Raw genomic sequence first — 24,656 nt, 5'->3', positions numbered from 1 at the left:
GCTGCAAAGGGTCACAATTTCACTCTTCTGTTTATTACATCTAAAACCTTTTTTCCTTTCTGCATAAAACTATTATCTGGATTCAGATTTGCCATCACAGTGAGGAGGAAGCTATGCACTAACTCTGTCACCAAGTCTCATAAAAGACCTGACAGGAATTTAAAAGGATCCTGAGGTCATGGAGTGGTTCCCAGATGCTGACAGAGTCTAACCTTTAATAACCATCTGTGAAGGAATTCTGTTTTCAAAAATAATTTATTCAAATACTTTATGCCAAAATAACTCTAAAAAGCATTAGTTACTATGAGCTGCCCCCAAGCAAGTATGCATTTAACTACATGAACACATCTATTACTTCATAGTTTTTTTTTATTATAGACTTTTTATCCACATGAATGTTAAAGAAACTACAACAGAGTTAAATACCATTTTTGATAACATGATTATATTCTTAATTACACTCAATATTAAACTGTAAAATATTTCCAGAGGAATACAATCTTCATACAGCAGGCAAAGTACCAGTGAGGAAGGGGCCACATGTGTCTGTCCCAGCTTGCTATGAAAACCAGGTTTGTCCAAACAGAAGTCCCCATTCCTGGGATTGCTTTTCCGTTTTCTTTCCACTACAAATCACTTCTGTAAAAGCAAAGGACAATTGCGTGGCACCGCAGACCACACAGGGCCATCATGGATTCCCCACCCAGCCTGTCGGGTTCAGTTAGGCTTTAAAAACACAAACATTCAAACTTTGGTTCCACCAAAAGATGTGACAAGCATTGACGGCTCTGGCTGGCTCCCCCCTCCCCCCTACTAATGAATGATGGCCACAGTCTATTTTACATGGCTGTCCATGCTGCTGGGAGGTCACTTGTCCTTGGCGTCTCTTGAACCTGATTTTGATTCCCAAGCCCTTTCAATTTGCAGTTTTCCTGCAGGTCCGAAGTGCTCAGTGGTAGGCTGTATCTTACAAGAGAACAAGAGTAAGTGAGTCTGTCACCTGGGATAAGAGAGAGAGAGAGAGAGAGAGAGAGAGAGAGAGAGAGAGAGAGAGAGAACATGACAACCTCAACATAACACAATCAGATAATGAAAACACTTAAAGTAATAGAGAAGATTTTTATTACAGTTTCAATACATTTAAAATAAGGTGTGTGTTATATGCGTGTATATAGGTTGTTGTGGGTGTATGCATGCAGGTGCACATGCATGCCCATCAATGTGTATGTAGAAGCTAGAGGTCAATGCTGATGTCTTCCTAGATCACTCCCCAGCCTAGTTTTTGAGGCAGGGTCTCTCACTGAACCTGGAGCCCCCTGATTTGTCTAGGCTGGATGGCCAGTAAGCTCTGGGGATACACCTGTCTCTGCTCTACCAGTGCTGAGGTTTCAGAAACACACAGCTGCATGGTTGAAAGGGTTCCAAACATGCTTGTGTAGCAAGACCTTTGGCAGTGAATCCATCTCCCCAGATCCTGAATAAACTTTGTTTCTAAAATGCAAGGACGCTAGTATCTTTGTTTGTATATATTTGTCTGCTGTGCTAGATTATGCGTCTCTGCTGACATTGAAACAAAGTAGAACTGTTCATTAAATTGGAGTGTGCTGCCTCGCTGGGCCTTCTTCACAGTACAGGTATTTGACTCACTTTAGTAACTCCAGTTTCCTGTTGTTAGGCAAGTATTAAGCCAGTCTGCCACGGAGGAGCAGATGCAGTCCATGTTCCCTGGCCTGCTGGTTTTGGTTGGATGCTCTAAGTCATGCTATTTCATTCATTTATGCATCCATCCATCCATCCATCCATCCATCCATCCATCGATCCATCCATCCATCCATCCATCCATCCATCCATCCATCCATCCATCCATCCATCCATCCATCCATCCATCCATCCATCCATCCATCCATCCATCCATCCATCCATCCATCCATCCATCCATCCATCATTTGTTCTTATGGTGTCAATGAAACTATAGAAGCACACCTAAAGGTTTTGTGATTCAAAATCCAATTGGCATATTCATAACTGATGAAAAGACATGAAGAAGGCCACAGCTTCAGGTCACAGATCAGAGAAGCACAGATCAAGTTCAGGGTCTCAGGCCACACTGCAGATATCGTGCCCATGTCTCTGCTCATCAGATGAGGGACGGCAGAGCAGTAGTCTGCATCTCAGGGGGTTGACTTGCATAGGACAATTGACATACGGCGCTGAGGACAGTGGGGGAGCATTGCTGTTCCCGGTTGAGGTTCTTGTCCGCTAGGGTCTGACTAGAGCCATCTCCGCCTCTTCATCTTTGGTCATAAATAGGGAAGGCAGAGTGTTCGGCTATGTCCTCTCCAGATCCTTTTGCAATGTTTTTCTCATTGTTCTTAGGCTGCTTTTTGTTTGTTTGCTTTTCCACAAGTGAAGTGGAAATACTAGTAATTTAAGAAGAGGTAGATATTCTTAACACGGGAGCAGAAATCACGTTTTCAAACTTTCTAGAAATGTTCAAAGCAGCAGCTAGTGATAGAAATAATGCAAACATAGGCAAAACCAGGGGGCCATCATCTGTGGGTCTGTAGCTTCTGGGGCTGGAGAGGTGGCTTAGTAGTAAAGAATGTGCAATGCTCTGGTGGAGGACCAGGGTTCAGTTCCCAGCAGCCACATTTGGCTGATTACACATGCCTGTGACTCTAGCTCCAGGGGAACACTTTCCTCTGGACTCTGTAGGCACCTGTCCTCATGCGCACCTCTCATATAATTCAAAATAAAATAATGTAATATAAAATTTAAAAAAAAACAAGCAAAAGCAGCCCTTTAAGGAAGAGAGAGAAGATAGCAGAAGCCTGGGATGTAAGAGCAATCCTCAGGGCTACAGAACAGGAAGAGAACTTGCCCTTTTACGGAAAAGAGCAAAGGCAAAGACGTTTGAATGGGATTACTCCAGGTAACAATGGCTACTGTGTCATATTTAGAATCCTGTCTGCTCTCCATCAGCCCTAGGATCTGAGGAAGGCAGGAAAGTACATAAGTGGCAAACAGACCAAGGTTGAATGCTGGCGTTATCAGCTGGCAGCTCTAGGACCTCCCTAAGCCTCAGTGTTAGAATCTATGAAATGGGGGCTGAAATGTGATCTACCTTACAGAGTTGTATACCACAAAGGTAAAAGAGCGAAGCATTTAGTCCCAGATCTGGCACAGTTACTGCTAAAGTAATGATAGATATTGTCATCTACAGCTTGGAAAATAGTGTGTCACTGTAAATGAGTCATCCTGTGATTCACTTCCCTCTTAGGTAAAATAATTTTATTATTTCCTGGTAAAGACACGGGTGTTTCCGCAGGTCACACAAATGGTATTTGCAAAATTTTGAAGGTAATTAAAAGAAAATGAACATAAAGTAATAATTAAATCAATGTTGATATCGTAACACTGTCTATTTGGGGTAGAGACTGCATGCTGGTGACCCTGTGGTATCTTGCAGGAGCTGTTCCGAGCAATAACTGCAGACAAGGAACAACATCAGAAGTGACTCCAGAGTTAAAAATGGGTCAAAGGCTGGAGAGATGGCTAAGAGCACTTACTGCTCTTGCAGAGGACCGGATTCAGCTCCCAGCATTCATGAGGAGGCTCACAACCATCTGTTCCAGGATGACACTTTTGACCTCTGTGAACTCCTACACATACGTCACACACACACACACACACACACACACACACACACACACACACAAGTAAAATAATTAAAACAAAATAAAGTAACTGTTTAGAAGGGCCCAGGTGAGTATCCACACATAACTCTTGGACATGTTTCTCAACTCCTTCCCATTGCTCTCCTGAGCTCACAATACAACAGACTAGCCAAGCAGAACAATGTCTAATCTAATGGGGCTTGTTTTAGTAGATGGTTTAGAGATAAATAAACCAAACTACCCTTTACACAGCTGGTTGCTAAACAAATAGAATTCATTGCCCCAAAGGGGACTGTGCCTAGGTTGAAGAAAGACTTTAAATAAATCCACAGATAATGAATATATTAAGGGCGAGTTAAGAGTGCTCATCACATGTGCCTTAATTGTGAGGTTGATGTTAATAAGAGGAACTTGGCTCTTCGGGTGGAATTACAGTTAGTATGCTGGCCTGGGTAGCTACTTTAATTTGACACACCATGGAATTTCTTATGTTCTAACAGAGGGCCAAAGAAGATGTGTGGAGCTGTGATATGTGGCAGTACTTGCTCAGCTTATTAAATGGATTGCCTGCGGTTTTGAAAAGCTTCCTCCCCTTAATATTCATATTGGAATCCACTGGGTGGGCATGAACACTACCTTAAGGGTCACTCTTGCATAAGATGGTAATGCATCAGTCCCTAATTTGGAAACCTGTGGTCACTCAGCAAGACAGAACCCGTCTCTCTCCCTTGCTGTAATGATTTTTATCTTATAATTTCTCTTGGGGTAACTCCTTGCAGACTCCACACGCTGAAAGGCAGAGACTGCCTCTAACAACATGGTCATGATTCTCTGCATGGCTGGGTGAGCTAAGCAGTTAAGTAACCGCTAATCTTCCAAAAGCACCAGGGTCTACTTAGAGAAATCCCTGTTGTCTGCAAGGATGGAAACGAAATCAGCATGGAGGAAGCATTAGTTACTAACCATAAATCAATCTCCTTTTCCACCTAGCCATATGCTATGCCATTGTCAGAGATTTCAGGGCAATGAGTCTTCACTATGTAGGTGCAAGATGGGATTTGTGAGCGAGCGGGGAAGATGAGATGGGGAAGTGGGAGGAATTAAAGAACTCATTGAAGTTCCTGCAGATAAATCAAGCCACCCTCTAATGGATGAGTCTCACAAACACGGAGTCAAGCATTCAATATGACGACTTTGACATGAGGTGCTCAAATAGACAGAATGAACTCACACTGGGGGCGGGAAGTGGGAGAAAGGCTGCGACCCAGGCAAGGCTGGCACCAAGTGCTGGAAACCTGAAAGCCGATTTATCTTGTATACACGGACTCAGTTTTGATTGCAGATGTCACCACTTACACGACTTCATAATTTGTGGGCTTTGCTGAATGTGAGTTACCCAAGGTTCTTTTTAAACACTCATGCTAGTAATTTCTCTGTGATTTGAAAGACAATTAGTTGGCATTTTCAGAATTTATCACAATTCATTTGGGTTATTCTTGTCTTGATCACCTTGATATTCTGACTTAAGATTCATGGAATCTGAATGACATAAAAATTCCCATTCACTTTACTAGTACCAACCTGCTCTACTATAATTCCGGGGGGGGGGGTATTGTCCAGTCAACATCAGACTTAGTACAAATATTTCAGTTGAGAGCCAAACTCACATTCACATTTGAGTTTAGGTTTATGGAGATGGAAACAGAATACTTTTTTTTTTCTGCCATACTTTAAAAAAAATATTTTTATTTTATGTGTGTGGGTGTTTGCCTACATGTCTATATACCAGTTGTGTGTCTTCTGACCATGGAAGTCAGAAGAGAGTATTGGATCACTGGAACTAGAGTTAACAGATGGCTCTGAGCTGCATGTGGGTGCTGGGAATTGAACCCAGGTCCTCTGGAAGAGCAGCCAGTGCTCGTAACCACTGAGCCATCTCTCCAGCCCTGGAAACAGAATACTTTTGACTTTCAATATTTTTACTTTCTTCTCCACCGAGAACAAGATGTCCAGGCTGGAGTAGACAAACACTGTCTCTAAGGTAGGGTGCCTTGGCACGTCTTCATAGCTTTGCAACCCAGACACAAGATGTCATGCGTCCTTTCTCTGAACTTCATTTCCCCGTGCACAAAACAAAGAGACAGCATATGAGTGTTTCACGGGGTTTTGGGAGAAGATGATATGTCACATTATCATTATAGAAACAAAGACTGAAATATACCTCTGACAGACAGTCATAGTAGGCACACAATATGCAAAAGAGAGGCATGGATGACAGAAAGGACCATGAGCCTGCTCTGTAAGCCCCGCCCCCAACAGAGCTGAAGACAAGTGTTGGGGGGAGGGAAATCTCAGTGTCATCTGGAGGGAATGATAACATGCACCTCTTGCCCAGGAGCAGGAGGGAATGCTACCTTAAGGCTTGGGAGATGGCTCAGTGGGAAAAGTGCTCGCTGAGAAAGCACAAGGACCTAAGATGTTCTCGGGACCCACAGAAAAGCTGGGTCTAGCCGCACATATCTGTAACCCAAGCACCAGGGCAAGAGGATGGGCAGAGACAGGTGGACCACGGTAGCTTGCTGCCAGCTAGTCTAGCGGAAGTGGTGAGTTCCGGTTTCCATGAAGACACAGTATCAAAAAGAAAGATGGAGCGCAATACAGGAAGACAACCCCGCACTGACTTCTGGCCTCCATATGTATGCATGGACAAGTGTACCTGCATACATCCATGTACACGCCATACACACACACACACACACACACACACACACACACACACACACACACACACACACATACAGGGGTGTGTGTCTAACACTGGACTTGGCTTGATTTAGCAATTCTCATTGTTAGGTCATCATAACCTAATCATATTCTAATCCTAATCATGTTTCAGCTTTTTGTAGTCTTACAATTCTAATTATTGCACACATTTTCCCCAATAGACTCAAAAGACTGCTTTTGAAATTCTTAGGTATTCTCTGACAATAATCAGAGAATTTTCACTGCCTGCTTTGAGATGTTTTTCTTTTAAATTTTTTGCCAGGAATGTGACCTCAAAGCTGGTTTCATTTGAGAGAAATGTTTTGGTTTAGGGAAAGGCCAGATTACTATTCACTGAACAGAAAGTCTCTGTGGTCTGTGTTACTTCTCAGTGAAAGTCAGACTGAGAGAGACTTTTGGAAACAGCCAAGAGAATGGGACACAAGGATAACTGCTGACGTACAGAAAAAGAAGCATCAGAGCAGAATGACCGTCACTTCTGAAGCCCGGAAAGAGAAGTATTTAAATTTAGGAGTTTGCGGTGGCATTTCTTAGAAGCGCTTGGCCATTCATTTAGGAAGTCCAAGCCTGGGATAACAAATGCATTGGTGTATTGACTTAAACACAGCATACAACTTTCTCAATCCCTCGGGCCATTACAAACATTTCATTAAGGAACACCCCCAGCATCAGCAGGAAGGATTATGAAGAACTGTCTCCTCTGGCAAGCTCACCTTTTAGCTTTTGCTGAGATGGGCGCCAAGCTTCTCTTTCCTGATCAAACTTGCTGCATAGGGGATCTGTAAGACAGAAACAAACAAGACCATCAGGCTGGAGACAGAGACTTAATGGAGAACCTTCATCACCCCTAACAACTCGAATGTCAGTGGCTCTTCCCTGCAGAGAGCTCCTTCTGCTCAGCAGTGTGAGGCTGCTGGGGTATACAGACAGCATCACAGAGCCTGCCTGCAAAGCGCAGCAAGGACAGATCAGGCAATCACACACCGGATTGTTGCTACGGCTAATCACTGAGGTTAGCATGAGGCATTTCCTTTGAAAAGGGTCTTTTTGTATTTAATTGTATGGTGTTGTCATTATTTGAAAACTGAATTACAATGCTGAAATAAGTCCAAGGTCACAAAAGATGAATGCTATTACAGACTAGTTCAAGGTAATCATTCAGTTTAATTAGAGTGTCTTCTTTATAAGACATGCTATCATTGTGAGTCACAAAGAAGACTAAACATAAATTATTACTTTGGGTAAATTCTCAATTCCTGACGAGAAGAATTGGAAATAGCTGCGCTGAATGGGAGACACGACCTGAGAATGCTATCTGGATGGACTTGAAAAGTGTTTTTGAATAGTGGGTTGTGAATGAAAGCCTATCACATTTGATATGTGACTTTTCATTAGAAAATTCAAATGGCTGAGAGCAGACCTATACATTATTTACATTTGCTTTTATACTAACCCCAGTCAAACAACTCTGTCATTGGCATTATGTTCTAACCCCGGTCAAACAACTCCGTCATTGTGTTACCTGCTTGCATCATTCTGAGGTTAAATTTAGGACTCTAAATTTGCATCCGTGTTACATTTGAAAAGATAAATAACCAGCCCTTTTTTGATATTTTATTTAGTTTTATTTTGTTTTGCATGCATGTTATGTCTCTGCACCAACTGCATGCAGTGCTGTGAAAGTGAGTGTCAGATCCCCTGGAATTAGGATCTGAGTTATGCTGGGAATTGAACCTGGGTCCTTTGGAAGAGCAGCCTGTGATCTTAACAACTGAGCCATCTCTCCAGCCCCAACACTCAGTCTTTTAGAATGTAACCCAAAATATGACTGTTACATAAAAGCAGTAAGAGAAAAAATACAATCATTTTCTTTTAATTAGATAATACTTCTCTCCCTCCCTCCCTCCCTCCCTCCCTCCCTCCCTCCCTCATCTTTCTTATTTCCTTTCCTTTGTAGCTCAGGCTGAATTCAAACTTGTGATCTTCTTGCCTCAAGCCTCCTGAGTATTAGAATCAGAGGTGTGCACCACCATGCTTGGACATGGAATATTTTAATATTTTGCTGTATGCATCTCCCCACCCCAGCACTTTATTGAGTATTTGATTTACTTTCTTTTTTATAATTTATTTATTTTTACTTTTTATGCATTGGTATTTTATCTACATGTATATCTGTGTGAGGGGGTTGGATCCCCTAGATCTGAAGTTACAGACAGTTGTAAGCTGCCATGTGGGTTCTGGGAATTGAACCCAGGTCCTCTGGAAAGAGCAACCAGTGCTCTTAACCACTGAACCATCTCTCTAGCCCCTGGATTTATTTTCTTGGTTCACTGATCCACACATGGGACTTTATTAATGGAGAGAGACTGTGAGCTTACAACGATGTGGTGACTAAGATAGTAAGCAGGACCATTTTGCTATAAACCTGGTCACTTGAATCAAGCAGTGTTTTAATGGACAAAGAAAAGATAAAAATAAACACCTCACCCGTTTGATACACAATATATTGGATAAACTGAAAGTTGCAGCATTGAAATGAATGATTCACACAACGGCATAAGATGTTCAGCACTCCAGCCTCGTATTTTAGAATGGGGCTTAAGAACATCTGGATGGTTTGACAAGGCAGTTAGATGGGGACCTATGTTAGTTACCTCTTCTTCTCATGGGAGGTATGCTCTACCTGCTGTTCTTGGAGACACCCTTGGATGGGGGTTTCCCACTCTGGTGTAGGCTATAAGTGCCAAACCACAAGGGTGACCTCTCTTGTCAGATGCATGACACCAGAGTCTTGAGTGGGATTTTATTATTTAGGATAGCAAAATCTGATATAAGCCTCCATGTGCAAGAGTAACAGTAAGATGCTCTCCCTCCACTTTCCTGTTTAAAATGATGGTTAGATGCTGTAGGACTTTGTGTCTGTTACATGCCAGACACTACAGGAGAGACATTCATACCACCTGGACCACTCACCAAAGTGAGTAAACCACATCCTAACCCAGAGAAAACCGCAGGATGATGATGTTGTCTCAGCCAAGTCACATGTCTCCCCCTCACTTCCACTCCATTCTGCCCTCCCCCCCCCCCCCCCCCCCCCGCCTTGCTCACATCTTATCTAGCTAGGAAAACAAAGCAGGGGGGGGGGTATTTCCAAATAACTGCATCAGAGTTTCAAAGCTTCAGATTATAAATTAAATTGTCACAGAGCATTGTCCTCATACAAATGCTGGGTTCCATGTCTGTTTCCTTGGAATGAGTATAAAATGAAAGCCAGGTAATAACAAAAGCAAAGGGCAAAAGCATCTGGGCCAACCGTTGTATGTTTTAAATTCCAAGGCCTGGATCATAAATGATAAAAATTACCATGTGCCCCACTTGTTGCCTAGAACTAGGCTGTTTTACTGGTTCCAAGACACACTTTCCTCTGCACATTTTAACATCCCCGAAACTGGATGTATGATAACTGATGGTATATTAGAATTATAGTTAGATTTTTTTTCTTTTTGAGTCCTTAGGTAATGGTGCCTTGTACAATTGATGGTTCCTCGGATTCTATAAAACATAATATTAAATTTGCAGATGTCAGTGAATTCTCCTGACTTGGAAGTTTCACATTCTGGAGAATGTGTTTAAGCTATTTATTCCCATGGAAGTCTACTACAGGACTTACAAGAAGCTTTCTTTTCATTTTGATCAGTGTGGAAATCACCGAGGCTTGGACAGAAAACTTTGAAATGTTGTATACTTTGTATCTTACCCAGTTGACCCTAGTAGGTTAAAAACATTGGTGTCTCACCAAAAAAGATAACTCTCAAGCTTGTGCCGAGGGAGAGCTGGTTTAAATTCAGACAATCAGATGCATCAATATCTCAAAGCTAGAAACATGAGAGAATGCTCCAGAATGGAAGGACAATGGAGCCATTGTTAAGACTCAGGGCATTTGATCATTAGTGGAAAAAAGATGCACAGCGTCAAAGTCTGTCTACTGCTATAGAGTCTTACGAAGGCTTCTGTGGGAGTTCAGATTTTTTCATCAAGCCCAAAGCTTGCAGGGACCTTCCTACCACACATGCTTAGCCACAAAAGTGAAGCTGGGACAGGATTTCTCTGTGTAGTTTTAGTGCCTGTCCTGGATCTCGCTCTGTAGACCAGGCTGGCCTCAAACTCATAGAGATCTGCCTGGCTCTGACTCCCGAGTGCTGGGATTAAAGGCGTGCGCCACCCCCCCCCCCCCACCCCCCCCCCGCCTGGCTCTATTTGCCTTTTAGAAAAAAAGATAGATGATGCAATTTAGAGAATTTTCTGGTTTAAGACTGTGGAAATTTGGTCAAGTTCTCATCCCAAAGAATAGTGGACAATATCTAAGGAAAGACAGTTATCAATGAAAAGCTGTGTCTCCACCTCACTGGTGCTCACTGACAACAATAAGGGCTTACTGTTCCTTGGTAAAGAGCTACTGTGTTCCCATCACAAGGAAGTGGAAAGCTGATCTTACAAGTCCACCACGAATGAAACAATAATACTAAATTTATTGCTTGAGTGTTATTTTAATTGGAGTCATTTGATGGAGAATTCCTGTGTCCCTGGCTACACATCGCTGCAGCACTCTGGAACAACAGCAGAGGGCACTTCAAGACTAGCACATTCGTCCTGTCTCTGCATCTTGCCACACTGTAGCTGCCAGGCAAGTTCAGGTGCTGAGTCTGGGCCTAGCCCTGGATGGGGAGTGGGGGTTGAAGAGTGTACCTTAGGCAAACCTACAGTAGTTGCTTATATAGATGTACTTTCTTAAAGAATGATTGTCAAATTAGCAATGAAAAAGAAAGCCAAGTTCTTGCTATAAATTATTACACATTCCAGGACTCAGGGAAATTTCAATGGAAAGGTTATATGTTTCGTAACACATCTTCAGATTTTTTCCAACCCTAATAGACGATAGATTTTACTTTTGAAAACTGAACACATTTCTCCCACTTACATTTTTTACAAATTTGCTAAATTTTAAAACATTTGCGTTTTGCCCATAGCTAAAGGAGTGTCTTTCTCTGTTTTATAGAAATAAATCTGGTTTAGCAAAGAAAACACTTTAAGTATTTGAAAATTCAGATCAGGGATGACAGATTCTTTTTTTCTTTTTCTTTTCTTCTTCTTCTTTTTTTTGTGTGTGCACACAAGTAGTAGAATACTCAAATTTTAAGTATCATTTTAAGAGTTATCTTGTGGCCATTTATAAATGTTAAGTAACCTGATTCTGCACAGGCTTTAACATTAGTATTGCAGTATATGCACATTCACTTGTAAGTACAGAAGGAGGCTCAATCATTTGACTGTATAGCCATTGCATGTTTGTATTCAACAAGCTGGAAAAAGAAGGCACAGGAATTATAGTCAGCAGAGGACCTAAAAATGTAGGAGCCAAAGAAATTCACGACTTCTCTTTTTATGGCAATGATACCCAAGCTGCTTTCCATGCAAGTATTTTGAATAGGAACACTGTGTAACAATACAGAGTAAATGTGTTGTGCATCTACAGGAACCATTACCAAATGTGATGGTTTTAGTATATTTTAATTCTCCAGGACTGGAAGACAGGCTAGGTTTTTACTTTATCTAAAGAAAAGAGTGTGTGTTCTGTGACTCTTCACTGTGTAGACTTTGAATATTAAATGACGTGAGTGGTTTGTTTTGTTACCAGGGAGCGAAGTTCATAACCATACTGACCAATGAAGAGACCATTCCACTAAAATACTATGAGAACAAATCAAACTGTGATGCTCTGCAACTCCTCAGTAATCTGCAGAAATTCTCTGAAGACATCTCCTTAGGTGCTTTACAGATACATAAAGCTGAATTAGGAACTAGACAAATAGTTGTTCAAACAACATTGCATCTGATGTCTCCTTTCTAAAACTAAGCAGAGGAATTAAAAAAAAAACAGGTCCTTCCCACTCAAAAGCAACTCTGACACCAGGCTTTTTTTGTCCCGCTATCTTGAGAAGGGTCATACTGTTCTACCGGCCACTCATACTGGCACCATACTGCAAGGTCTCCAGGTACATTCATGTTTACTCTTCACGTGACTTTGGATTATAATATTCCTGTCAGGTTCAGCCTTACAGCAGCTCATTTTTGGGAGACCTGACACTCAGGATGGGCCTTGAGTCCAATTTGGTAGGCCTTACAGTGTATCTGTTAGTGTCAGGCAGGGCAGTAATAACACATGGGCTCTCTGTAATTCACTACTGTGCCTTCTTTTATTGGTGTGTGAACATGTGACGACATCAGGACCAACCCAGGAAAATCTGAGAAAGAATGAAAAAGAATGGGTATATTGTGTAGGGATTAGGTTAATTTGTGCAACAAAATGTTTGTTTCAAGTGTTGAAGGCTATACACTCTGCTGGGAGCTGGAGGTAGCTCCACAGCCCTGGTGTCTTATTGTGGGGGACCCAAAAGAGAGGGAATAAGGAAAAAGAGGCCATGTTTGTTTCATTAATTTTCATGTTGCTTGCCTACAAATGTCTTTGTGAATTTCAGGAATTATATTGTACCCAAAGAGGTGTGTGTGTGTGTGTGTGTGTGTGTGTGTGTGTGTGTGTGTGTGTGTGTGGTTCATGTGTGTTGGGGAGGTCTTGGCTCTCTCAAACCATTTCATTCACCCCAGGAGCACTTTACTACCTAGTAGGACATGAATAGATAACACTTGCCATGCTTAGTAATACCAACTTGTATCTTTCATGAATGCAACACATAGAAATATCCAAGATGTTTTCTCTTCTAGCAACAGTACATGCTTGTTATGTGCATATACTGTTCTTTCCTCTTTTCCTAAGAAACCAACTGTCAAAGGAAATTAAGACTTTAAAGGTACACAGATGGCCTTAAAAGGGGGCCCTGAAATAAATGCCGAACTCCCGTCCTAAGGCCCATTTTGTTCTAGTCACAGTCACCCTGAAATCTCAATTCTTGTTTGTTTCTTGAATGGCAATTTCCATTTTAAAACACAGAAAAATGATGCCTTAAGTAGGTTAATTCAGGCCTTAGCATTCTGTCCCACCTGCCTCCAATCTTATCTTTACATTTGTCCTCTGAAGGGAGAAAACAATCAGCATATTCACCATAAAGAATTTTAGCTCTTACCATCCAAAATCCAAGGCTAGATACATTGGTTTTTACCCTCTGTATGGAATGTATTATCAATCAATTACGAATATACTTAGCTTCCCAATGAATTTAGGTGCAATCAAAACCAACACACACACACACACACACACACACACACACACACACACACCATGACCACCACCACCACCACCAACATCAACAACAAAACAACAAAAACCCACAAGAAGACCCTGTCTAAGCAATATCTGTCATAAAGGTCTTCCAAACCTGGAGTTATTAATGAGCACCTGAGACCAGAGAAACCACTGTGGGAGTGTCACAGCTATTGTAAACCCCACTTTTAGCTGAGACCCTCATGCAGAAAATGTAATGAAATCCAAGGTTGCTTTACAATACTCCCAGGAGAACATGGGCATGTTTCCTCTTCCCATACAAAGGAAACATCATCAACCATCTTCCTCAAATAATCATGACAAAAAAATGACTTGCTTGGTTCTTAAGACAAGACACTTTAGACATGCTCAGGGGTCTGAGGGAAGAACAGATCAGCTAAACACAGTATCAAACAACCCAAATTATGACAACCATGCTTCCAGAGATCAGTGTAAGTCTTTAACCAGGTGTTTAAAAATAATCTCAGAAGGGGTTGGGGATTTAGCTCAGTGGTAGAGCTCTTGCCTAGCAAGTGTAAGGCCCTGGATTTGATCTTCAGCTCCAAAAAAAAAAAAAAAAAAAAAGCTAAAATACATTAAAAAAAATAATCTCAGAAATACTGAGTCTAAGTTGTTTCCTCTATTGCTTGCTTTTTGGGAAATGAAGAATCTTGGGAGACTGATTTCGAAATCCAGGGCTTATACCAGATGTGTCTGCATGGGGTGGAACAGTGAGGCATTCAGAAAACAAAACCTCAAAACAAAATCTTCCTGACTGCTGCTGTTTTCCATTTACAGATTTCACTTTTAGACACGATGAGGATGGAGAAGAGCGATTCATTTGGAAATGATTTGCTCCTTTTCATCACCCCTCGAGTGCACGTAATTGGTAAATTGTGTGTACATTCTGTTCTATTGACCATAGAGGGCCTGGCTGGTGCAAGGTGCAGAGGGCAGGGGCTGTGTCCCTTCTGTGAGCTCCCATTTCATCCCCACATGGTGCCTGCTAGTTTGCACAGTGAAAGAATGCTATGTACCTCTGGGTTGCCCACAGAGGCAATGCACACATCTGTCTATTAACACATGGGAGGTAGTTACAGTTGGAAGAAACACACTGGCACATCTGTTTACTCGGAGTCTTCGTAAATCCCTTGGTAATTAGCAACTCAACCAGCTGAGAGGTAAGTGGACCAACAGTGTGGCATGCATGGAGGGCTTTGAGAACAAATCAACGACCTTGCATGTATTTCTAAGCAGAAATGCCTCTTACTATTTGTAACTGCTGCACCATTTCTTCTCGGTAAGCCAGTTCCCTTTTCATCTGATCCTGAAAGTTATCTGGGGAAGAGAGAAACAGAAAGGAAATTAACCAAAGCGCAAAATCCAGGTTTAGTGTGCGGTGGGTCCTCCAAATCCTAGATTCCTGGCGCCGCAGACTGACCCAACCTCAGAACAACACCACCATGACACTGAATCTGTCATAAGGAAAATAGAGTAAAATCCACCCACACAGCCATCTACGTGTGTCAGTGATGGAGACGATTCCAGAGCAGGGTTTCTGAAACTCTCTCTACTAAGGACCCCCTTTCATCTGGGAAACTTTTGTGACCCAGGTATGAAAGTACATAAAATAGGTATACAAGCCAAATACTGGTTGACATATAACTATATAAATCATAAAGAAGTTAATTTTAAAACAGATCTGGGGTATACACCTAACTTCACAACTTATTAGTGACAAAATCAAACCTGCTACACAGGTAGATAGGCTTGCTTAGTTTTATGTGAAGAGTCAAATGTGGGCAGAATATTTGATGTTATAGGATGTCTTCAGCATTTCTCAGAGTTGATTGATAGTCTGATCTTGAAATTATCAGTAGTAAGAATGTGGTTTGTACATAAACATGTACCACAAAAATGGCAGATGTATGCTTAGGAAATTGTTGGAAATTCTATCCTAATTCCAAACCAAAATTCATTTATTTATCATTTCAGAAAACAGGTCAGCAACTCAAACAGCAATTTTTAAAAACCAAACATCCTAATACAATATAATCAGAAGATATATTAAATTAATCTTTATATGATGAAGAATGATGATAGAGAGGTATAAAAAAATGCATTCAGGTTCCTGGAAAGATGGAGGTTAGCAGCCCTGGCTGCTCTTCTAGAGGCCCTGGGTTCAATTCCCAGCACTCACGTGGTAGCTCACAACTGTCTGTAATTCAATTAAGGGGATCCTAACCTTCTTCTGGCCCCCTTGGCATTTTACATGTAGTGCACAGACATATATGTAGGCAAAACACCCATACACATAAAAATAAAACAAAATAACTTTTTAAAAATTTCTGTAACTTAACCATTATGTTTAACGATCACACACTTTGTGTGGTAATTATGAAATTCAAAGCATGCAATTCTTGAGCCGCGGTGTTCCTGTAGCGTTCCTTGGCGCTGCATGACTTGTTCAGCGGTAGTGGTGAAGTCGTGCTACATGCACAATGACCAGCACTGTCCCAAATGCTTTGGACTCATTATGTATTTGATTTTGAGTTAATTTTTTATCAATGAATGTTCAGAAACCTTTTACTGCTGCCCGAATTGCATGACTCCCACACTTATATGTCCCCATGTGAAGGTTGTAACCCACGGTCTAGTGCATGAGGTGTAGTCTAAAGTATGTGGGAGGGCACACATGGGTTATACAAAGACACGAAGCAATACTACATGACAGACACAACCACATAATTTTGTTATCTGCAGAGAGTTCTGGAGCTAATCCCCCATGGATACTGAAGGATGGCTACATCTGAAAAAATGTGGCTGACAGTACCCTAGAGTCTCCTACCCCTTCTGCTCTCCTCCCCTCCCCTCTCCCCTCTCCTCCCCTCCCCTCCTCTTTCTTCCCCTCCCATCTTTCCTCCTCCACTCCTCTCCCCTCCTCTCCTCTTTCCTTTTCCTTTTAAGGCGAGATCTCACTGTATAGCCCTGGCTAGTCTACAACTCTCTAAGATCAGGCTGGCTTTAAACTGTTGTTGATATTTCTGCCTCTCAAGTGCTGGGATTACAGGCACGTGCCACAGGTCTGATTTTTTTTTTTAACTAAACAATTTAGTTATTTGAAGAAATTGTTTTCAACACTCCATAATTTTATTAGACCACACAGGAAATTCTGAGAGGTAAGACATTTATTTCTTTTACAGAATTTCATCCTTCATGGAGTCTATACCCTGGCTCGTACGAATCACCTAGAAATGAACAGTGCAGTTGTGCTCTCTACTTATGCGAGTCACAGCATGGACTACAGTCTGCAGTACTACAGCAGAGGGGATGCAGCTCATACAGTGCTAACCACAGGGAACGCCGAGCGCTGTGCATGCATGTGATGCCTGCTGGGTAAGACATGAAAAATGCTTGCCTGGCTCCCTTGCAACTAAGTGCCCTTGTGCTCCAGCCGGACTCTACAAACAGCAAGGCTTCTCACCTCGGGCCAGCCTGGTTTTGGTCTTCTCTGGTCTTGTGAATGCTATAGACTTGGCCACAATCCGAGGAAAGTTGAGCTTTAAGAGACACTGCTATAAAGCCAGGCAGAGGTAGCACACACCGACATCACACCTTTAATCCCAGCCCTCAGGAGGCAGAGACAGATGGATCTCTATGAGTTTGAGGCCAGTCTGGTCTACTGAGTGAGTTCCAGGACAGCCAGGGCTACGCGGGGAAACCCTGTCTGGAAAAACCAAAAGGAAAAAATAAGAGACTGCTATATAAAATAGCATTGATATTCTATGTGTTAGTTATTTTAATTTGATATGAATGACTTCCAAACTTATTGCAGGGCATGGCATATTCTCCATGTGGTGTTTTTAAAGCATAGTCATGTATAACTTGGCTCTTTCCCCTTAAAGAAGAAAGGAACATGAATTCACACTGCACTTGTGGCGGGCAGGCAGAAGCTTGGAGAAACCAGAAACCACCCATCTCTTTCCCTTTCTTCTTTCTTGGTCTTTCCAGTCAGTGAGCTGGCAGTGAAGCCCCATGCTCTTCCCCTACCACCCCTCCCATCTTCCATCTCCCATACGCTGTCGCTGCCTCTTTCTGAACAGGTTCTGACTGACCTCAGGCCTCTAGTTCCTTCTCCACAAATCCTTTTCATTTTCCTAAAATCCTGCCTGAAAAATCAATGGCCACCTGACATTTTCAAGGTAACAAATCCAAAGTCTCTAGGTCCCTATAAATAATAATAATAATAATAATAATAATAATAATAATAATAATAAAATGGTCTTTTCATTTTCTTGGCGTTTACTTTTCTATATGATTAGAATTCCTTCCTGAAACACTCAAGGCATATATTATCATCCATGTTTTAAAAATATCCAATGTCTACCTTCACTTCCAAATGTGATGAGGAGGACCTTACAGTTTAGGGCAGAGGGACCAGTGTGGGTCGACGAGGAGTCAGGAGGGAGGAAATGCCACCATAGCAGAGAGGTAAAAGCTCCCTGGCAGGCTTGGAAGGAGGAAGGGGAATTGCAGGTCAAGGAGGAAGTTTCCAGAACTCTGTTACCCATTAAACCACTTGTTTTCAAACAAGCATTGTGTTCCTTGTCTCTGGATCCCTGCTCCTGCTGTGGTGAACCCTCACAGAAAGTACCTTCATTTTTCCTCAAGTCCCAGTTCAAATACTTCCTCCCTGTAAAGTCTTCCGATTTTCTTGACTCTCCCGTCAGAACCAATTATCTTTCTTCTGGACCCTTCCAGCTAGCTGCCCACACACCTACTCATATCCCTAATACGCATTTCTAGTTGGACTACACTTGTCTTCCAGCTAGCTATGCGGTGAGATCACAGGACAGAAAGGTGAGTTTACTTTAAAAATCTCTAGGCTTACAGCAGTCCTCAGCAGACAGTGAGGGGGAGGGATGGAAGGGAGAGTAAGAAAAACCAAGCCATATCAATAGGGGCTCAGGCTTTGGCCTTAAGCCTTCCTCAGAAGGAACAGGGTGGGGATGATGCCCCTACAGAGTAGACTTGCTCTAGCATTTTAAGATCTGATGACAAAGCAAACTGTAACTGCCCTCTACCCTCGATCTCCCCCATCACCCAGCCCACAATGTCCAAGCACTCTTCCTACCAGGTTCTGATATGCTTTGATGACAGTTAGAAGTAAGGTACCGTGTGAGAAGTTAGGAGCCAAGCCCACAACATCAGGAGGCCACAGTCTGGGCACCAGGCAACAAAAGAAGCATCCCACCACAAACTCCCCATGTCCTCATGCCCTTCTCCCACAGCCTGCTTCCAGGACCTTCATCATAGCTACCTTGTTCCCAGACACAGTGTTTCTTTTTAACTCTCCCCACAGTAGATTCCTCTTTTCATCCAGTGATCTGCCTAGAGGGCTAAGTGGGAGGCTAAGGGGCAGCCAGGGGCTGGTCACCTACCTGGGGCACTTCCCTGGATCCTGGAAGGTTCCAGGGGCGTGAGGTGGAATAGCCAAGGGCAATTCAGAGTGGAAGGATGGTAGCTAGACTTTCCCTAATTCACAATCAATGCCCGTCTATGATGCAATGAATACAGTTCCTTGAAAGGTTAGAGAAAGGGTGAATATTTTTCTTAGATTGGAGTGGGAAAGATCATCAGCGGCAAAAGGCCAAGAGTAAAGTATTTATTGATCGTTTTTGTTTTATTTTGTTTGAAACCGGGTCTAGCAGTTGAGGCTAGCCTCGAGCCCATTATGTAGCTGAGGCTAACCTTGATCTCCTGATCCTCCTGCTTCTAGTGCCCCAGGTCTGAGATTATACGCAAGTGGTACCACACCCAAGACTGATGGATTTATCAGGCAGAAACTGAAAACTTCAGTATGAAAACAAATCATACACTGAACATCCTACAAAACACCACAGCTAACATCTAAAGATGAATTTAAGGAATACTGGTTACAGGTCAAACTACTGATACTTTCCTAGGTGGGGAGCTGTATCTCAGGATAGAATGCTTGCCCAGCATGCCTAAGGTCTTGGACTCCTTCCTCAGAAAAGAAATTCCTGTAACTCAGTAACAAAGTAACACATCAAAAGAAATGTGCGGAGGGAGGGTTCTCAAGACCTTTGAAGGATAATAAACAAAATGTGGCCAATGTGCTGGCCAGGGAAGAAAAGGAGATAAAAAAGAAACCAGGCTGCACGTGGTTGCTGCACGTGGTACCGAGGACAGGAATACAGACCAGTGAGTGCATCCTTTCCAGAAAAGGACTTGGAGTTAGATATTAAGAGATTTCTGTCAGCAGAGCACTTCATTTGGGAACATCACAAAGAGATAATAACATCTGATGTGGACACTGAGCTGCAACGCCACACCTCGTCTGGAACTCCAGACAAGATTTTGTGTCCAATGTATGTCTTACATTCTTTTTTAAAAAATATTTATTTTTTATTTTCAAATATGTGTACTGTATTTATATCATTTCTCCTCCCACTCCTCCCACACAGCCTCATTCCCCCTCAAATTCATTTTCATCAATCTATATCACATTCATTTTATATATATATCTATATATATATATAAATATTTTATTTATATATCATATTCATTTTAATATATATATTTTCTTTAACACACACAATGAATTAATATGTAAAACAACCCGCTGAGTCTATTTAGTGTTTTTATATGTATGTGTTTCTAGGGCTGGCCACTTGGTATTAACTAATTAGGGGGTTCATCTCTAAAAAGATATACTGTATTTTTAATTAGAGAGACTGAAAATATTAATTGTTTTTGGGGGGTTGGCTAGATAATGATGAGTGGTTTTCTTCTCTTCTCTATATTTCTGTCTAAATTTTTCTGTGGTAAACGTGTGTAGGACTTTTGAGATGAAAAGATTGCCAATTTGAAAACGAAACATATTTTAAAATTTTGCTATCTTCAACAGCTGACGAAGGTGTAACTGGAGGTGAAAAATCACCAAGCTTCCTCCTCTAGTGAGAGGCAGCTGAGAAAGGCGTTGCCGAGCAATATGCCAGCCAACTTGGTGGCAGGGCTCACAGGACAACTGAGAATACTTTGGGAGCACGGTTTTCCAAACGGCAACAGAAAGTGTACAGTGTGCATTCCTGGGACCGTGAGTAAGGAGAGCATCATCTGGCACATCTGGCACATCTGGCACATCTGGCACATCTGGTCCAGTGGAGGGCCCTACTCACAGAGCAGTAAACGTGTGGCTCATCCTCTTTACCTTTTATCACTGTTTGCAAGCAACTCTGGAGACTTGATATGTCAGCACTTGGGAATTCTCTCCCATGCACACTTCCAGAGGAGGCCGGGAAAAGAGACAGGAATGGAGGAGGTGAACCACTAAGTGTCCAGCAAAGGCTTGCGAACAAGTCACAGCTATAGAAACAGGATCCATGTAGGTGACGCTGAGTTTGTTTCCAGTTAGAGATAATCAGGGGGCTGTGGCAATGCTCAGGAGGCAAAGGTTGCCTTGTGACCTGACTTCAGCCCCCAGAAACCATGTGAAAACATGAGGCATGGCTTCACAGATACATAATCCTGTGACGGGGAGGCAAAGCCAGGGGGCTTTCTGGGGCTGTCTCTCCAGCTAGTCTAGTCTAGTTGGTGAGTTTGAAGCCAATGAGAGACCCTGTCCCAAAGGACAGAAAGGGCTTTCCCAAGGAATGACATCCAAGACTGTCTTCTGGCTTCCACAGTGTGCATATATATGAATATACCCTTGACAAACACACACAGACACACAGACACACACACACACACACAGAAAAATGAGTAACCAGAAAATAATTGTGAAGAGTAATTCTTTATGAGATCCAAAATGAGGGCACTTTGGATGAATTCTAACACCTACAAAGTTCTGCTCATTAACCCCCTATAGAACTGACTGGCCTGTCCACTCTCTTCTCTGAAAGGCTATGATTGTCTTTAAACCCGCAGAACCCAGAACCAACTCATCAGTCCAGCTGAGCACCTCTGCTCAATAGCCTTTGCTGATCCAACATCGTCCTTCACGGCCAATGTTAATTTCAAATACAACGTTAACACAGGAATCAACCACTTCCTAAGAGCAGTCTGTACCACAATGCACCAGTGACCAGTGCTGAAGACAGCAACAGAGGAGTACCCGGGTGGAGGTCAGCAGCAAGGGCGGGTGAAAGCCCCGAAGAACACTGGAGAGACTCATCCAGGAGTACTCTAGAAAAGGGTGTGTGTGGTGGGGGGAAGCCCCCCCCATGGTAGAAAAACCTGAGCCTTGTCACAGATGGGGAGGAGGAGGGTGTGAGCAGGGGAGGCCTTGAGAACTAGAGAGACAGGAAAGGAGGAGGAGTCTCTGTGGCCACTGGAGCAGAGAGGGTTAGAAGTGGAAATGTGCAGTGGGAGACGGCGCCAGGTAGGGCCTTTCAGGGCCAGGAGTTAACGCGGACACTTAAATAAGCAGCGGGGATGAGGACAGCTGCTTGGGTGCAGAACTTGCTGCCAGAGGTGGTGTTTTAGGGGAATGGGGCGGGTTGGAGCAAAGACGGATGAGAGTAGACACAGAGCATCCATTTACTGTTGTACAGTTGGAAAAGGGGCTGGGGAATGTGCCTTGGGCAAGCAGGAGGACATGCTTCAGCCAAACCTGGAGCCCTCCCTCAGAACCCCTCTTCTCGGCCTGCTCTAGTGACCAGCTGATCTGCCTGTGTTGGATCCTGTCCTCCTCCAGTGCTTCCCCGAGCAGCGCCAGATGGTATGCCCATGGAGTTTAGTTCTGGAATGCCCTTCTCAACACAGGGCCAGGTTAGCTTGCTACCCCACCCCCAGACTTCTGCTCCCCTCTCAGGATGCAGGCTCCTCCTTCTCACTTTGCTCCTCTCCACTCTCTTCTTCCTCCTTCTCTCTCCCTCTGCCTCCGTTCTAGCTCGCTCTCTGTCCAGGACTCATTTCTGTGACTCTGCTCAGCCCTCAGAACCGCACAAAGACCCCACAGCCCAATGTTTAGAGATTCCCCACGCACCTGAGTCTCCCCTCCTCACCCTGCCACTACAAAGGACAGCTATTGAAAACCCCGCTCGAGCCAAGTGCACGCACAGAGCTTTGTTACTTCATCCTGTGGGGCAGGAGTTATCTGGCCCAGTTGGCAGCTTCCAAGGTCAAACAACCTGTGAGGAGAAGCACTCGGGTCTGGCAGATTTTAGAACCTGAATTCCTAATAACCATACTCTACAGCTTCTCTCCTGAGCCTCTGTGCTCTAAGGCACACAGATTTTTTTTTTTTTTTTTTTTGAGACACATCTTTGTGTAGCCCTGGCTGTCCTAGATCTCACTCTGTACACCAGGCTGGCCTCAAACCTGGAGATCTGCCTGCCTCTGCCTCCCGAGATTAAAGGCATGTGCCACCACTGCCTGGTCTAAGCACTGCATTTCACCTGTGACTATGAAGATCTGTCCACCTTTGTGAGAGGCTTTTCAGACTTCTTGGGGGGTCTCCTGTGCTTCTTCCAGGTTTTCCTCCTCATCAGCGAAGGCTCAGTCTGTACACTGGCTTCACCACAGCTAATCTTAGTCAGCAAGGGTGTAATGCATATTTCCTATTTTCATTGTGCGGAACAACCTTTTCTGGTGTTTCTAAGTTGAATACACACACACCACTTTCTTGGGGAGTGGAGCAGGTTGCAGATTTCCAAAACTGGAAAGTATTATTTGTTGAAATACCTCACAGGTGTGGAAGTCACAGCTGACTCAGATCAATTCAGATCAAAATAATGACTACTAGGTCTAGTTTTTTCCTTACAGGGTTTTTGTTTTTTGTATGGTGGTGGGGACTGAACTCAGAGCTGATTTAGGCCCTAGGCTAGTCTAACATTGTTTTAATGTACGCGGTTTATGTTAGAGTAAGGACAATGTATAAGTATATCCATTGCTGTGAGTTAGTTAATCCCTTAAATGATTGTTAATTAGCTGTTACTAATAGAAGAAATGATGATCACACTGTCCTCACGGGAACTGAGAGGGTACTCTGGGGCTTCTCTGGACCTGAACCCACTTTACTGGATCTAAAGCAGTGATTCCTCAGCTCCACACTTAGATTAGCCCAGCTATGTGTGCTGCGGAGACCACGGGTTACACTCTTTCTCCAGCAAGAACTCTAGAGCTCCACACAGCTCAGGTTTTGTGATGCCCAGATTGATTACAGGAGACATGCTGATATTTTAAGTAAGTGTCTCAGAAAAAAAATTGAAGTTCACATAATTTAAAAAATCCTGGGGTTGGAGAGATGGCTCAGTGGCTAAGAGCATGTACTGCTCTTGCAGAGGACCAGAGTGTGATTCTCAGTACCCGTGTTGGGCAGCTTACAACTGCCTATTAACTCCAGCTCCAGGGGTGTCTGACATCTCTGGTTTCCTTGGGCACCTACATTCACATGCACATAGACAGACAGACAGATACACACATATACACAGAGGCACACACACACACACACATGCATACACACACAGAGGCACACGCGCATACACACACACAGATACATACACACAATTTTAAAAAAATCTAAAAAATCGTTTGCATGCTATTTTGTTTCTCACTTTCCGTTCTCTGGAGAGGGGGTACAGCTGGACAAAACTTGAAAAACACCCCCAGATCATTTGTTCCTGGGCCATCCCACTCATGGTTGGTGAAGTTTACAATTTTACATGAACACCCCCATGAAACCTTTCTGAAAGTCTATGACTCCGGGAGCACAGTGATAACCTGGAGGCTGCAGGGTGTCCTGCTTCACACCGGAATGGAATTTCACAGTAAAATGGCTTGAGAGTGTAAAATTACTAAAATTATACCGATTTAATTATGGTAGTGCCCCTTAATGCTGGGTTTGCTTTCTTTGGCTTTGTTTATACAAGGTCAAGTGTGGCCTAAAAATATTA

At 42.9% G+C, this 24,656-nt stretch overlaps 1 protein-coding gene across 2 annotated transcripts in view; it reads right to left on the bottom strand.

Annotated features, from left to right (window-relative positions):
- Nucleotides 1-351: 351 nt before the first annotated feature.
- Skor2 (SKI family transcriptional corepressor 2) overlaps nucleotides 352-24,656 on the bottom strand; it is a 45,302-nt gene continuing 20,997 nt past the window's right edge. The window contains exons 7-9 of one of the 2 annotated variants that reach the window (XM_036205270.1): nucleotides 15,008-15,075; nucleotides 7,175-7,240; nucleotides 352-1,000 (exon numbers count right to left, since the gene is read on the bottom strand). In XM_036205270.1, coding sequence (XP_036061163.1) covers nucleotides 7,178-7,240; nucleotides 15,008-15,075 — 131 coding nt within the window. In that variant the 3' untranslated portion in view covers nucleotides 352-1,000; nucleotides 7,175-7,177. Of the gene's footprint in view, nucleotides 1,001-7,173; nucleotides 7,241-15,007; nucleotides 15,076-24,656 lie in introns of those variants that run through there. The other variant, XM_036205271.1, reaches the window with a different exon arrangement.

Source organism: Onychomys torridus, chromosome 13, assembly GCF_903995425.1.
Source record: "Onychomys torridus chromosome 13, mOncTor1.1, whole genome shotgun sequence".
NCBI lineage: Eukaryota > Metazoa > Chordata > Mammalia > Rodentia > Cricetidae > Onychomys > Onychomys torridus.
Note: the sequence above shows the minus strand (reverse complement) of the source record. Positions and strands in the feature narration are given on the sequence as shown.